Source organism: Mizuhopecten yessoensis, unplaced genomic scaffold, assembly GCF_002113885.1.
Source record: "Mizuhopecten yessoensis strain PY_sf001 unplaced genomic scaffold, ASM211388v2 scaffold10959, whole genome shotgun sequence".
NCBI lineage: Eukaryota > Metazoa > Mollusca > Bivalvia > Pectinida > Pectinidae > Mizuhopecten > Mizuhopecten yessoensis.
Genome location: NW_018408807.1, coordinates 378045 through 394388, shown reverse-complemented (window position 1 = coordinate 394388; position 16344 = coordinate 378045). Strand labels below are relative to the sequence as shown.

General features: G+C 33.8%; 1 protein-coding gene across 11 annotated transcripts in view; it reads left to right on the top strand.

The window, feature by feature from the left end:
- Window positions 1-16338, top strand: part of LOC110464092 (tetraspanin-18-like) — a 140140-nt gene extending 123802 nt beyond the window's left edge. For 10 of the 11 annotated variants that reach the window (XM_021519139.1, XM_021519131.1, XM_021519137.1 and 7 more), the window contains 4 exons: window positions 1672-1695; window positions 4011-4153; window positions 10068-10151; window positions 11594-16338. In XM_021519139.1, coding sequence (XP_021374814.1) covers window positions 1672-1695; window positions 4011-4153; window positions 10068-10151; window positions 11594-11668 — 326 coding nt within the window. In that variant the 3' untranslated portion in view covers window positions 11669-16338. The remainder of the gene's footprint in view (window positions 1-1671; window positions 1696-4010; window positions 4154-10067; window positions 10152-11593) is intronic. The other variant, XM_021519132.1, reaches the window with a different exon arrangement.
- Window positions 16339-16344: the final 6 nt, after the last annotated feature.

The window sequence follows — 16344 nt, the reverse complement described above, 5'->3', positions numbered from 1 at the left end:
CAGTATTTATAGAGGATAGAGTCGACAGCTTTCTTTTGATGATGGTGTGTTTAGAATCGTGTCAAAAAGAGAAATTTTGAGAATGGAAAGAATAGGCTGAGGTAGCGTGGATATCGTACATTTTTATTACTTTCTCATCAGATATGGATTATCTTGGGCTTTGTATATTGATTGTAGTGTCTACAGGAAAGTTTTAAAGTACAGGGTTAAAGGAACAGTGTCAAAAAGGGAATTTCCAGAAAAGGGCATTTTTATAGAACGTTTTGAAGGTCAGTTCTTACAATGTGTACATTTGCCTCTCTGAAGGTTATGGTACGGTAGGTGGGTAACTAAGTGGGGATGTGTGCAAGGAGTTTGAGGAATGAAATTCCCTGAATTTAGATTGAAATCAGGGAGATGTTTTTGTCTGCCATATTTCCATGTTAAACTAAGAGTTTACATGGTGTGGCAAAATCACAAAAATACCAGGAACTTGTTTATTTTGTACTTAGTCTTAGTATATATAGAGCTTTTCCCCCAAACACATCCCTGAATCTGTAACAGGTTTGTAACAAGGGATGGTTTTTGCCACTGGTTAATATAGTAGTGTTTTGTTTTACTTACTGTAGTTGGCTTAGATTGAACAGTTTACTTATTTACTGGCTTTGGGTCTAATGACATGTATGTTACTATGTTATAATTTCAAATATATTTTTTTAGTAAATTATTTAGTATTTGTTTAAAACTATATGTAAGAGTTAATATCATATTCCTGATATCTTTTCTTTTCACTTAAAAGCAAGGCAGGTAGATACCTTATTATAAGGAAACCCTTTTTAAATTAATTATCTCTTATTTAATTTTATTTATGATAGATCAGCTGGGTCAAAACCTGGGCTTTGCTGAAATTCTGACTCTAAAAATTTACATCTGATACAGAATTTCCATATTCCTCCTACCTACATGATAACCGACTCTTCTTCGTCCACCTCTTATCCAGAAGTTACATACACAATGCATTTTGGTAAAACCTCCAGAAAACTATACAGAATGTCACCTGTCAGAATGGCAATCTGTATAATCTAGAAACCTGTATCAGGTAGAGCCTCAACAATGTCCTGCTGTAAACATTACTATGTATATTGACCTTGTCTAATCTGGAAACCTGTATGATAAAACAGACACTAAGAGTGGTCGGGTGGCGCAGTGGATAGCGCCCTTGCCTTTCATCAATGCGACATGGGTTTGATCACCAAATCGGACGTGAAAGGTTTGGGGTCACCTGCCCGACCACGGCGTTTTTCTACGGGTACTCTGTTTTCCTCCCACACTAAGTCCCAAAGTAATTTGGACCTGCATCAAAAACCTGTATAAACTGTATGTTCAACTAGGTTTGTAAATTGAACCTATGTTATCAAAAACCTGTATAAACTGTATGTTCAACTAGGTCCCTTGACTGGATACATTTGTTTGTCATTTGGACCTGTATCAGAAACCTGTATAAACTGTATATCCAACTAGGTTTGTAAATTGAACCTATTTTATCAAAAACCTATCTAATCTGACTTAAAATATTTGTCACTTTGATGTTGAGTTAAGACAGGTTTCACTATATATATGAGGCATTTTTTGAGGGGCAACTTCCCAAAACTGTGTTGTACATTTCTTGTTATTTTCCTGTGCTCCTTTAAGACGGGATACCCTATTTTCAAAATAGTAAGTACCCTGTTACATACTGTAGACTGTCACATCCCATAATATTGCATGCGACCATGGCTAATTACCTTACGCACTCGTGGTAGAGTTATCGATTATCTTCAATTTATTCAAAATTATGAAATGATCAGAAATAACAGAAATATTAAAGTTTAAATACAAAAATTGGTATTCTTGATCCAGACTAACTTGTAATCAAATTTCAATATAGACATTTGTATCTTCAATTATTACAATAGAGGTGGGTTTTTTAATAAGAATTATATCATTGTTTTAAACTTTTTTGGAAATTTGTAGAATTAAGGTACAGTGATGCTGTCAAATTAAACAGGGTTTTCCAACATTTTACTAATTCTATTCCAAGGTATAGGGAAGGGGTTGCGAATTTTGCATTAGATTCAGACTTAGAGGAAAAATACATGATGCAAGTTGTATTCATGAAAGTGCCATTGTATGTGCGCATGTGTGTTAGTTCGTGGAAAGAGTGGTGTCTAGATATTGTCAACAAACACATGTCTAACATTCCTATGTGATATTGACAGCTGTTTGACGTACATTTATATAACAAATAGTGTACAAGTATTTTGTAGAATTCAGGGCACATTTTATTAATATTACCTTTCTCTTGGCACAGAATTTCTCTGTTTAACATTTTTTATGAAACTACTTATATTTTTCGTAATAAATACGATTTTTGCTTTATATTAAGGACAATAAATTCTGAGTGTTTGTTAATTGACTTTTTTTTAAAACCTTGTAGCATTTGTTGCACTTAATCGATGTGGAAAGCATGTCTAAATTCCTTCTTCTAACTAGAAATGTGCACAAAATAACTTCTTTCTCCATAAACCTAGCTATTTTTCTCGATAAACCTAGCTGTTTTATCATTAACTAGAATAAAACTGTTGAAAATATTAATTGCACAACATAACTGAATGAGACTGAAAAGTTCTTTCACTGGCATCCCAGACTTTTTAAGGTCCTACATTTCGTTGTCATTGAAATGATAAGTTGTATAATCAGCATATGTGGCCTGCTCCTTTAACCACAAGTTTGTCAGCATCGTACAGAAATGGCAACTACTGCATGCTGGGAGTGACACCCCTGACGTGCATGTAGCATGTGCAGTGTAACCTGACTTTACCGACACCAGAATTTACTGACAACCTTTAATATGAGACATCCTTTTAGTGCCAAGACAACTGGTTGCTATAGTTAAATCCTGGTTTTACCGACTTACTGTCATTTTGCCAGCACTGATTCATCCTTTTTTGATGACTGTGAAGTCAGGTTTCAGTGTTTACTGAAACAGATTTTTTTTTTTCTCAAAATATTAAGCACATTGTTTTACAAGAATTAAATATAAAATAATTTCCATACCTGCCAAGTTCTCAATAATGTGATGAGTGTCATAGCTGATTAAAATGCCGGTCAAGCCTGCTTATTGCAGGTCATTTAGTATGTTAACTTGTAAAAGTTACAAAAATCATTTATTTAAGTTATTAAAATTGCCTTTAGATAATTTGTATTTTTTCTACAAAGTTATTATTATTCAAAACTTGAAAAAAGTGCTTTTTAAACATTTTTTATGTTGGAATATGCAGTGCAAATGCAGAAGATTCCAAAAAACCTTAGCAGGTATGCCTGTAACACCTTCTGTCATTGTCAAGTCCAGGATAATTGTGGAATAGTGTCAGTGTGTGATATAATGGGATGTTGATTGAGTTGTCCATATTTTTCATGTTTGGGTGGGGTCGAGACACAGTTCGATCCCTTCAAACCCCCTAGAGCTATCAGATCAGTTGTAAATGTATGAATTTCTTTGCTTGTTTATCATCATTTTGCTTAGAATTGGTAAAATGGTAAACTATCGGTGATGTTTCTTAGTAAATGTAAGTTGTCGGTGGATAAGTTTTAATCTATATTTGATACCTCAGTCATTTACACTGGGGAGGTAATCCTTACTGTTGGTAGAGAAAAGGTAATAACTTTCATCATTGGTTATCTGAGGTCCGCATTTCTCTCTGTGCCAGGCTTTCACAGAGGATACCTGGATAGGCATGGATGCCTATAAATTGTAATTAATTATATTGAGGCTGGGAAATTCATAATAAACCTTAAACCTTATCAATTAACTTTTTAAAGTTTAAGAGAAATCAAGATATGAAATAAATCGAAAGATAAAATTACAATATTTGAGTGTTCAAATTTTAAAAGATGGAAAGTAAATTGTACATGAATTTCAAAACTTGACAATACTGTGAGTTGCACTGTAGTGTATGTCAAAAGTGTAACATTTCATTTTTTACTTGCAGAATACCCCATGGTACCGGACAGTTGTTGTGTACCAGACATGGACAAGGAGAAATGTCAGGGGCGTGTCTTTATAGAGGGCCCACCGAATAAAGGGCCACCCTTCAAGGGAAGTCATACAGAAAATCCACATATATATACTGTGGTAAGTTAAAATACAAAAGAAGAGTTAAAATAATCCACATTTATATACTGTGGTAAGTTATAATACAAAAAAAGAGTTAAAATAATCCACATTTATATACTTTGGTAAGTTATAACACCGAAGTCCTGTTAAAATAATCCACAATTATATACTGTGGTAAGTTATAATACAAAAGTCCTGTTAAAATAATTCACATTTATATACTGTGGTAAGTTATAATACAAAAAAAAAGTTAAAATAATCCACATTTATATACTGTGGTAAGTTATAATACCAAAGTTCTGTTAAAATAATCCACATTCATATACTGTGGTAAGCTATAATACAAAAGTCCTGTTAAAATAATCCACATTAATTTACTGTGGTAAGTTATAATACAAAAGACCTGTTAAAATAATCCACATTTATATACTGTGGTAAGTTATAATACAAAAGTCCTGTTAAAATAATCCACATTAATTTACTGTGGTAAGTTATAATACAAAAGAAGAGTTAAAAAGATCCACATTTATATACTGTGGTCAGTTATAATACAAAAGTCCTGTTAAAATAATTCACATTTATATACTGTTGTAAGTTATAATACAAAAGTCCTGTTAAAATACTTCACATTTATATACTGTGGTAAGTTATAATACAAAAGGAGAGTTAAAATTATCCACATTTATATACTGTGGTAAGTTATAATACCAAAGTTCTGTTAAAATAATCCACATTCATATACTGTGGTAAGTTATAATACAAAAGGAGAGTTAAAATAATCCACATTTATATACTGTGGTCAGTTATAATACAAAAGTCCTGTTAAAATACTTCACATTTATATACTGTGGTAAGTTATAATACTAAAGTCCTGTTAAAATAATCCACATTAATATACTGTGGTAAGTTATAATACAAAAGAAGAGTTAAATTAATTCACATTAATATACTGTGGTAAGTTATAATACAAAAGTCCTGTTAAAATAATCCACAATTATATACTGTGGTAAGTTATAATACAAAAGAAGAGTTAAATTAATCCACATTAATATACTGTGGTAAGTTATAATACAAAAGGAGAGTTAAAATTATCCACATTTATATACTGTGGTAAGTTATAATACCAAAGTCCTGTTAAAATGATCCACATTTATATACTGTGGTAAGTTATAATACCAACGTTCTGTTAAAATAATCCACATTTATATACTGTGGTAAGTTATAATACCAAACTCCTGTTAAAATAATCCACATTTATATACTGTGGTCAGTTATAATACCAACGTTCTGTTAAAATAATCCACATTTATATACTGTGGGAAGTTATAATACCAAACTCCTGTTAAAATAATCCACATTTATATACTGTGGGAAGTTATAATACCAAACTCCTGTTAAAATAATCCACATTTATATACTGTGGTAAGTTATAATACCAAAGTCCTGTTAAAATAATCCACATTAATATACTGTGGTAAGTTATAATAAAAAAAGAAGAGTTAAAAAGATCCACATTTATATACTGTGGTAAGTTATAATACAAAAGAAGAGTTAACATAATCCACATTTATATACTGTGGTAAGTTATAATACAAAAGAAGAGTTAAAATTATCCACATTATATACTGTGGTAAGTTATAATACCAAAGTTCTGTTAAAATAATCCACATGTATATACTGTGGTAAGTTATAATACCAACGTTCTGTTAAAATAATCCACATTTATATACTGTTGTAAGTTATAATACCAAAGTCCTGTTAAAATAATCCACCTTATTATCCTGTGGTAAGTTATAATACAAAAGAAGAGTTAAAATTATCCACATTATATACTGTGGTAAGTTATAATACGAAAGAAGAGTTAAAATTATCCACATTATATACGGTGGTAAGTTATAATACCAAAGTTCTGTTAAAATATTCCACATTTATATACTGTGGTAAGTTATAATACCAAAGTCCTGTTAAAATAATCCACATTTATATATAATGGTAAGTTATAATACAAAAGAAGCGTTAAAATAATCCAGATTTATATACTGTGGTAAGTTATGATACAAAAGAAGAGTTAAAATAATCCACATTTATATACTGTGGTAAGTTATAATACCAAAATCCTGTTAAAATAATCCACATTTATATACTGTGGTAAGTTATAATACAAAAGACCTTTGTACAAAATATTCCTCATGATATGGCCCTTAGTGATTTTTAGGTTAACAGATAAGAGTTCAAGGTGAACATATTACGGTTCATATCCCTCCATATCTACTTCAGCCATTGAGATTGCTTAATCTGTCAAATTAATGAAATTTTCCTGATAAAAGATCATAGAAATTTAGTTGATAATCATTATTGGTCAGCCAAAAACGACCAATAACTGACCCATTTGTTTCAAATTAACACAAGTTGATTAAAGGGCAAAGGTCATGGTAAATGTATTACATCAACAATACAACATATTTTTGACAAATCATATCGGGTCAAACAAATTAATTCACAATAGGCCTACTTTGTTCCGTAGCATGTTGTTACAATGCACTATGACAGTTCGTCACACAGGACACAAAGATATCTCACTTCACTATAGGCAAGGTTTTGATATATATATGTTAAAGGAAGACTGCTGTACTGTATTTTATAAGCTGGAGAAATAGCACTATGGTTTTGTGTCAAAATCAATTAAATGCAATATGAAAATGTTGCCATATTCAATTTTATATAAAATGTTGCAAGTTGAATTGGAATCTTCAAACTTATATAGCAAAATAAAGGAATGGAATGTAAAGATTCCTTTTATGTTCACGAATACATTATAACTACCGCTGTGACATAGCCACTAACACAGTTGTATTGTTAAAACAAAACTCAGGGTTTCTAGCTCTGCAACATAAAGTGATCAATTTTAGATACAGCATTACAAAAGACGCTAACATCTACAATCAAAGCAAGTTGTTTTTATTATCGATGTTCCCTTTGTTGACTAATGTGTACTAAAACTGAACACAATACGCCCAACGGATCTGCCGACGGAAATAAAGTAGCTCATGATATCTTCACAGGCTCTATCAGTCATCGGAGAGCCATAGTTTCTGCGGCCCACCATTCCCAAAGTGCCCCCTTGTAATGAACATTGCCAGCCAATCAATAGCCTGCCAATCCAGATCCTGAAAACTCCAGTTCTAAGAGTTATAAATCTGCTCGCTAGCAAAATTGAAATTCAATATTATTTGATGTGATGAAAATGAGAGACTTGCTGGTTGTCTCGCATCATCCTATCATCAAAGTCATGGAGTGTGAAAAAACATATACTTCAGGGAATTTTATATGAAGCTTGATTAGATTTTTGCTGATTTTCTCAGGTAATATGATTGGTGAGCAAACCTGCGTGATCACCTTCTCCATTTCCAGACGTCATTATATACCGGTCAATTTTTCAAGCCTTGGGCACTGTCAATTATTGGATACGTTACTGGGTATGCTTAGGTTTTCTACATTGAAAATTAATAATGTATAGGTTCATATGTGGAACCTTATCTGTGATGTAGCAGGAAAGGGGTATTAGACTGTATGATGTAGGAAAATTAAAGAGAAAATTCTATAAAAGGATTTTTTTTAAACCAGGAAAAATAAATACCTTAAAGGTTAAACAAAAATTTAATTTACTTTTCTGTGGATTTATGTGTTTTGCTGACGATGTGTTTTTCAAAATATATAAATATAGATATACATGTGAGACCTTGACCTGTCGGTCTTTATGGGTTTATGGTACCTTACTGTGATATGGTATATCTCTTTTACAAAAAACTTCAATACTTAGAAAAAAACACAAAAATCTTCTCTGAATGATGATTAAGGCTTTGTTCATTGTATGATACTGCATATAAAAGGTTGTAGATGGTAAAACAACTCTAATATTTCAAAACTGTAAGATCGATAATGCTCATTTAAGTATTTTAAAGGGAAATAACTCAAATCACTGATGTAATTTGTTAGGTAGCATTTCAGTCTTTAATATCTGCAATATACTAGTGCTGGATGGTCATAATGTTTGAAGCTTTGAAAAGATTTTGAGCCCAGACTAACTGGTGTAAGCGCAGATTTAGTTCTAGCATCAGAGGTATCATGTGTTTGACTATGTAGATAGGTTCAGAAATGTTTTTTGTCTTTTACATAATTATGCCTTTTGTCTCGCATTCGGCCAAACGCAATCCAGCCTATGTTTTTTATAACATTATGTAGTGTGATTTCACAAGCTGAGGCTTACAATTTATACTTGAGAATTTACTCTTCCTACAGGAATCCTAAGCAATCATTACTCATTAGATAATCTCTGTTAGAGGTTTATTCCTCCCGGTTCCAGAGTCCTGGAGTAAAAACCCGCTCCAAGGAATACACTGGAGTGTTGAAACACTGTAAATACTCCAGACCTCCCAGTCTGCTGTAGTTTGGGAAGGAAGTGCATTGTCTTGGCAAATGTTTTCCAGACTACAAATGAAGAGTTATTATTGTACAGAACAAATTTTAAGAGATTTATATTTGATTTACTCCATAATTATTTGTGTTGGGCGAAACAAAAAAGTCTAGGGCTGAATCATGACATATTACATTGTCTAAATGAACACATATATTTAATATAGGAAATTGAAAAGAAAATTTCCAGATAATCTTGAATTTTAGAACATGTACATGTAATATTAAGGTATGTATATACAAAAACAAACTACAGATGAGATAATAGATACACCTGCAGGTAGAAAACTGGTTTCATGTTAACTTTTCTATTTTGTATTCCAACTTCCAGCAAAATTGTAAGATTTCAAGATTTGATAAACGTTCTTTTCTGTTCTATAAATATTAGCAAAATTGGAAAATTTAACGGGCCTTTGATGTTCATTCAAATATAATTCCTGTTTCTTCCGAACACAACTTATGATGACTCACAAAATAATTCCTTGATTTTAAACATGCATTTTAGTTTGAAAAATAGATCACATATAATAATAGTTGAACAAAAGGAAATATGTTGCCACATTCATCTTTAACTTGTATAATTATAAGATTATAAGTAATTGTAAGGAGCCCATAAGTATTTTAAAAACTTAAAAAGAATATGTAAACAAATGATGGTAGGTTCTTGTGATTAGCCTGTTTAGTTTGGAATGCCAAGTCAGTTATCATATACCAGGATCGGCAGAGGTCATCACAATCCTTAGGAATCAGAAAGATCACTCTCTCATGCCTAAAATATGCCCATGCTGATTATCAATGCGTCCTTTTTAACTCATACATATTCTATAGATTTGGGTGATTTCTGATATAAAAACTTTTTGCAGAGAAGGTCCATTGTGGGAGCAACCTAGTTGTCCTTCTCTGCAAGATCTTATTTCAGAAAAATGAGTACTTGGTTACCAGGTACTCACTTTGAACATCCATTGAGAACAAGGACTTCTATCTATAGGAGGCCTACCACATATATAATAGTAAAGATGATATTATGTCATTTAGTATATACATTGTACTGTAATATTAATGGGTTAAAATATTTTAATTTTAATCATTATCTTAAAATAATATTATTGTAATACTTTTGATTTTAAGGATTACAGAATATTTAGGATATTGTAAACATACTTATTTCAGAGCACTAAAATTTTAATGCAATATCAAATTTTAACAGATTGATGCATTGATGAATTGGTGCACCAACAAAATATGCAATATAAAACAATATACAGGAACTCAGTTGGCACATTCATAATTTAAACCACTATTTACCCTGCGAAAAGTGCTAAAATAATATTACTATTACCATATGCTGTATAACAAAAGCTTGACTGTACACCCAACCATGAATTCTAATTGGTCATACGATGAAGTAAGAACACGCGTTTCCTAAGGATTGACACCCCAGACGTTCTGTATTTTCCAGGGCTGCTACGATAAAGTCATAGACTACATGATGCAGCACTCGTTAATACTGGGAGCCGTAGCGTTCGCTGTACCTATATTCCTGGTAGGTATCGGAAACTGTCATAGAGTTTTATAGTGTAGAATGACCGCTTATTATTGATAACGTAATGTTAGTAAACAAGAAAGTCTACTGCACGATTTTGTTGTGTCAGACTAAATATATAAGATTCTGAATACTATGTTATAGTTGTACAAGTTTGTCATGTTTTGCCTTAAAGAAGACATTTTCAATGATTATATGTTGTTTTATTGAGCTTTAAAAAAATACGAAACGACTATTGATGTTAGAAATCATCGATATATCAATGTTTTGTGGAGACAAGTCATCAAGTAAAACAACTACTTTTTAGCTCACCTGGCCCGAAGGGCCAAGTGAGCTTATCCCATGGTGCAGCGTCCGTCGTCCGGCGTCCGTCAACTTTTTCCTTTAAAATGCTACTTGTCCTATGAATGGCTCAGAGGATTTTGACCAAATTTGGTCAGGAGCATCATTGGCTAAAGGGTTCTCAGTTTTGTATAAACGGAGGGTATAACCCCCCTGGGGGCAGAGGGGCGGGGCCAAATAGGGGGAAAATAGGTAAATCTTTAAAAATCTTCTTCTTCTCAACCAATAGAAGGATTTTGACCAAATTTGTCCTAGAGCATCTTTGGACAAAGGAGACTCAAGTTTGTATAAACGGAGGGTGTGGCCTCTTTGGGGGCAGAGGGGCGGGGCCAAATAGGGGAAGTAGAGGATTTTTTCTCTCCTACTATACAAGTGAAGGGATTTAAACCAAATGCAGTCTGAAGCTTGGTCAGGAGCATCATTGGCCAAAGGGTTCTCAGTTTTGTATGAACGGAGGGTATGGTCCCCCTGGGGGCAGAGGGACGGGGCCAAATAGGGGAAAATAGGTAAATCTTTAAAAATCTTCTCCTCAACCAATTGAAGGATTTTGACCAAATTTGTCCTAGAGCATCTTTGGACAAAGGAGACTCAAGTTTGTATAAACGGAGGGTGTGGGCCTTCTGGCGGCATAGGAGCGGGGCCCAATAGGGGAAATAGAGGATTTTTTTTCTCCTACTATACAAGTGAAGGGATTTAAACCAAATGCAGTCTGAAGCATGCTTAGGGAGAAAAGAATCAATTTTGTTTAAACTGAGGTGTGTGGATTCCCCTTCTTTGGGGCAGATTAGTGGGGCCCATTAGGGGAAATAGAGGAAAACATTAAAGATCCTTCTCCTTCTGTACCGTTGAAGGGATTTTAACCTAACCAAACTTGTTTTAGAGAATCTTTGGGCAAAGGGAATTGAATATTTATAAATGGAAGATGCAACTTTGTTACTTGTACTCCTTTGATAAACCTGAATGGTACTCAGCAGGTTTTAAATTGAAAAATAAAATACCAGGTGAGCTATTAAGGCCCCTGGGCCTCTTGTTCTATAATGCAATTGTCATTAAAGTGATCTGATTTAATTATTTTAATGAAATATTGATTATTTTTACAGATTGTTGGTACTATAATAGCATTCTGTTTGTGTGCGAGAGTGAAGAAGGGAGATGAAGATGAAGAGGATATATAAAACTGCTGTAGATGACACCCGTTTTAGTTTGGCTCACTTGCCTTCCGTCCATAGGCACAAATGGCATATCGACATCACGGCAATTTGGACACACACTGATTGGTCCTTTGCTCCAACAATGCGGTCATGTGCCGACAACTTGTCACAATAATGTAGACACAAATTGGCATATTGGTCAAACAATGTGATTATGTGCTTGCAAGTCATCAACAGCAATGTGGACTCAAATTGGCACATTGCTCCAACAAATTGGTCATGTGCTGGCAAGTTGTCCCAACAATGTGTATACAGATAGGCACATTGCTCGGGTCATGACATTCTATGCTGGCAACTTGCTACAGTAATGTAGACAATGGTTACACTGACAATGAGTCGACCGACTTGCCTACTGTCAACCCATCTACCTGTGACAGAAGTTCAGCGGTACTAGACCATTTGTGCACACCACTTTTCCGTTATTACTGCTGAAGCCGGTGTATGTAGTAGTGCTATCATTATATGGGAAAGTGGCACCAGATGTTTAAGCTCTGTACCATATCACTAGGACATTTACATTTCTTTTCTAATGGATTAAGCAAATGCTACCGTAGTAAGACATTCCTCATTGTCACAGAATTAAAGTGGTAGCTTTAGTACTTACCTGTGATTTTGGACCAGCATTATGTTGTTTTGTGTGAAATATAAAAGAGATAATTCATTGCTGACCCAACACACGCTCATATCAATGATTCCAAGGGAGACAAGGCTGGAGACAATCGGTGATATCACAGTTCGTTAATTACCAAGCGTTAGAATATCGGTGATATCACAGCTCGTTAATTACCAAGCGTTAGAATATCGGTGATATCACAGTTCGTTAATTACCAAGCGTTAGAATATCGGTGATATCACAGTTCGTTAATTACCAAGCGTTAGAATGATACTTGAGTTTGTGGACTTGTCTATGGAAAATATTCCATGGAAATGACAATGCAGTATGGATATATGGGGACCTACACTGGGACAGATATATCGGTGAAACTGTTGAGCAATACTGTGGCAGATGTGATACCATTGCAGCTGATACCCTCTTGTTTAGTTATCCGTAACCATTATATTACAAATCTTTGCCTATAAGAAGGCTTACCTTCTTGCATTTTCTGGAGATGCTCATTGAAGATGAGACTGAGGTCGCCTTGTGGACGGGACACTGGATGGACTATAACGTAAAAAAGGGAATATAAACACACATCATTTCTCTAAAGATGTTTGTGAAGCACGATTATCTTTTACCAATTGTTAATAAAAAAGATACCACAAAAATGGTTCCCTAGCAACACATGTGTCACAACCTTAGAAACAAGAACAGTGCCTTGTCACAAAGCGGGATAACACAGTTTGCTGACATGTGAAATTAAATGGCTGTTAACGCTGGGATCACTGAAGACTTCACCACAAAGGATCAACAACAGAATTATATTGCTTTGTTGGAAATATAAACCGTTTACACCAGCTCCTATTGGATTGAACCGAAAGGAAATCCTTCATCAAAAGGATGACGAGTACAGGAACAAGGCTGTACCAGATGGAGTTAACGTCATTAGATGGTTTAGTGAAGGTTTCGGGGAGTACATGTGCTGGAAGAAAACCCCATCGAACGCTGCTATGTCCCTTGTTGTCTAGACAACAAGTAGTCCACATTTGATCTGGTTTCATGGAAAGTTATAATCAAGTTTACCAGAAAGCCCAGTTTGCTTCTAAGTTCATATGCAAAGATATACCGAATATAATTGAATATGACAGGAGTCAGTCAATGAAGTGCATGTGAACGATCGCCAACGTGTAACTTTTTTATTTGGATAAAAACACCAAATAGTGCACGGACCTCTGTCTAATGTCACTTTCATGTTGAGAAGTGATCGAGGTCAAGGACTTATCGGGAAGTTTTTAAGTGCAGTGAACACACCCTATATTTGGATATAGACTTGTGTGTGGATAAAGCAGATTCCTTTGGTCGAACGCAGTGACCACCACGTGTCGTATCATTCCATTTCGTCTTTAAGAGGCTATTCCTTTAATGGTCAGCCAGTTGTGTTACATTCCAGGAAATATATATATAAAGTAATATATATAGTTGCATATATATGTTAATCAGATGTTACTGTCCTGCTCAGGATATTAGCACGTAGATCTCCTTCATTTCTTTATTTTATATGTGTATTGATCATTTTGCAAATCATGCAAGTTATGAAAAAATATATCAGGTGAAAAGAATATTAATGCAAGAAAAAATATTCTTCTTGATTTTGACAATGAACGTGTGAGGAGAAGAATTGTGTTAGTGTTATTGACAGCATTTTTGAGTGCTGTAGAAATATAGCTGGAAATTAAAGTGAACATTTATGTATGAGGTTTCGAATAACACTTCATTTAACTGAACAACCTTAGAAATGTGAATTACCAACTGTGTTTATAAGTTTAGTTGTGCTGATAGCTTTAAATGAACCATATATAATTTCTTTTTATATAACTTGGCAGTTCTTCACCCAAATTAACCCATTTTCGGACGAAAATTTTAAAATGTCGTATGTTGAATCTACACAATGTATGTAATATTTAACAAAATTATAGAAACCAACCAACCTATTTCTTGGCCAACAGTCGGATGTATTAGACAATCCTGGAGAGCGATAGATACATTAGACACGGCAGTAACATAGGGTTCGCTTTCCTTAGTACTGTGATACTGTTGTTATTCAAAATATATTTCATATAAAAACTTAGATATAAAAAACTAAAATCAAGGAAAAAATACGCATACCGCAGGTATTGTTTGTTATAAGAATAAGAAACACCGGCTCATCTCGAACTTTGTTGCAATTTGGGTAACCTCACATTACAAATTAATGAAGTGCTACGTCAAACCAAGTGTGGTAACCTCACATTACAAATTAATGAAGTGCTACGTCAAACAAATTGTGGAGTTCTTTACTCGCTGTTCGCAGTAGCATCTCTAAGTATGCTTCGATCTCTTCGAAGTAGTATTTAGAAAAAGTGACGTTTTTTCATTCCTGGTGTAAAATATTATAAAAATTCTAACTAAGATATATCGTATGCAATATGTTATGAGACACACCTACTTTGTGTCCTATTGTCTTGATCACTAGAGAAAAGAGTGTGTACATGCCTATACAATATGCTGTTTTTGTGTGATTGTGGGCTATTCAAAGGCAGCACAGTACAAATGTGACCTTGCCATACACCGACGGCCATCCCCAAGGTTACTTTGACTACATATCGTTTGCCCTAATATGAAGTACACATGCACTGCTATACTATACTTTGTATTGTCTCTTAACGTCAAAGTAAAATAACTAGAAAATGACTTGCCAATCAAATACATTTGATGAATTGTAACATAACAGGATTTTTAAATTCACCACCAAAATATTGTTCCTTGTATGTCAAAATGTTGAAGCTAACACTTTTTGCTAAACTATTTCATACTGAAAGCTTAAATCTGGTTTATATCTCTTAAATCTGGTTTATATCTTTTTAAATCTGGTTTATATCTTCTTCCAAAATCGAAACCCAGTGATAAACAGTCGTATAGTTTGAAATTGAGCTGCTCAATATTCGTTGTGTTATTTTTTCTGACGCTTTCAGTAAACTGTCGTTAAGCTTATTTTGTACAATGAAGACAACTGAAGTGCATTTGTAACATGATTTATATCATGTACGGTAACATAACTGAAAGGGAAACATCTCAACAAATATACCATCTGTGGTACTAAAGGCCGCCTCTCTTACAGATTAGGAGTTGTACACGGTACGACTGCACTCCTGTCACACCTTGTCAGCATTTCTCATTTCCTTTCATACTTCATGTCTTCTACATTTTGAAAAACAAATGTTTTTGCAGTTTTATATCGAAAAATCCTTGAAATGTTTTTTATCCTTGTGCCTCTCCATGTGTTGATGCAGATCTACTGGCGACCTCAATGGATGCAGATGCTGGGGTTGTGTATAGGTTCTCTATGTACATACAGGCTGTAGTTTTTCATATTCATACCTTAATGTAGAACATCATATATGGAGTGAGAACAATTAAAAAACTGTTTTTTCCAAATATTAAAATAAATATCAGTTTATGTACATATGTAAAATACTTGAAATCATCAACTTTCTTATGTTTCGACGTGTGAGATCAAATGTACGACTGGGAGTAAAAGTTGTATCTGAGATTCCTTATAAGATACCGGTATATCAGTTGTTATATCATTCATGACTCTAGCGCATTATTAAGGGTCACGTGCAAACATTTTCATAAATACTGAAAGAGGTGAATATTACTTTAGAAACATAATAAGCATTTAATTAGTTTTATTATTTCATATGTGATAATTAATTGGTGGGGGTGGTCGAAAATATATCGATACAGATAAAGAATCTGACCTCGCCTCAGGTTACTGTAATAGTAAATTAAAAATCAACACATCTTTGTGACTAAGTCAACGGAGTTCAGACCCGTGGAATAAGTCTATGATAGCAAAACATAAAAGAATATATGCGATTTGTAAACGATTTACAGTATTTTGGCGATACCAGAGAGATATTAAAATATTAACAGATTTTTAACATGACCGCTAAAATCAATGAACGCCTCGTGTCACTCATTTGTCCGTTCTGGGGGGGGG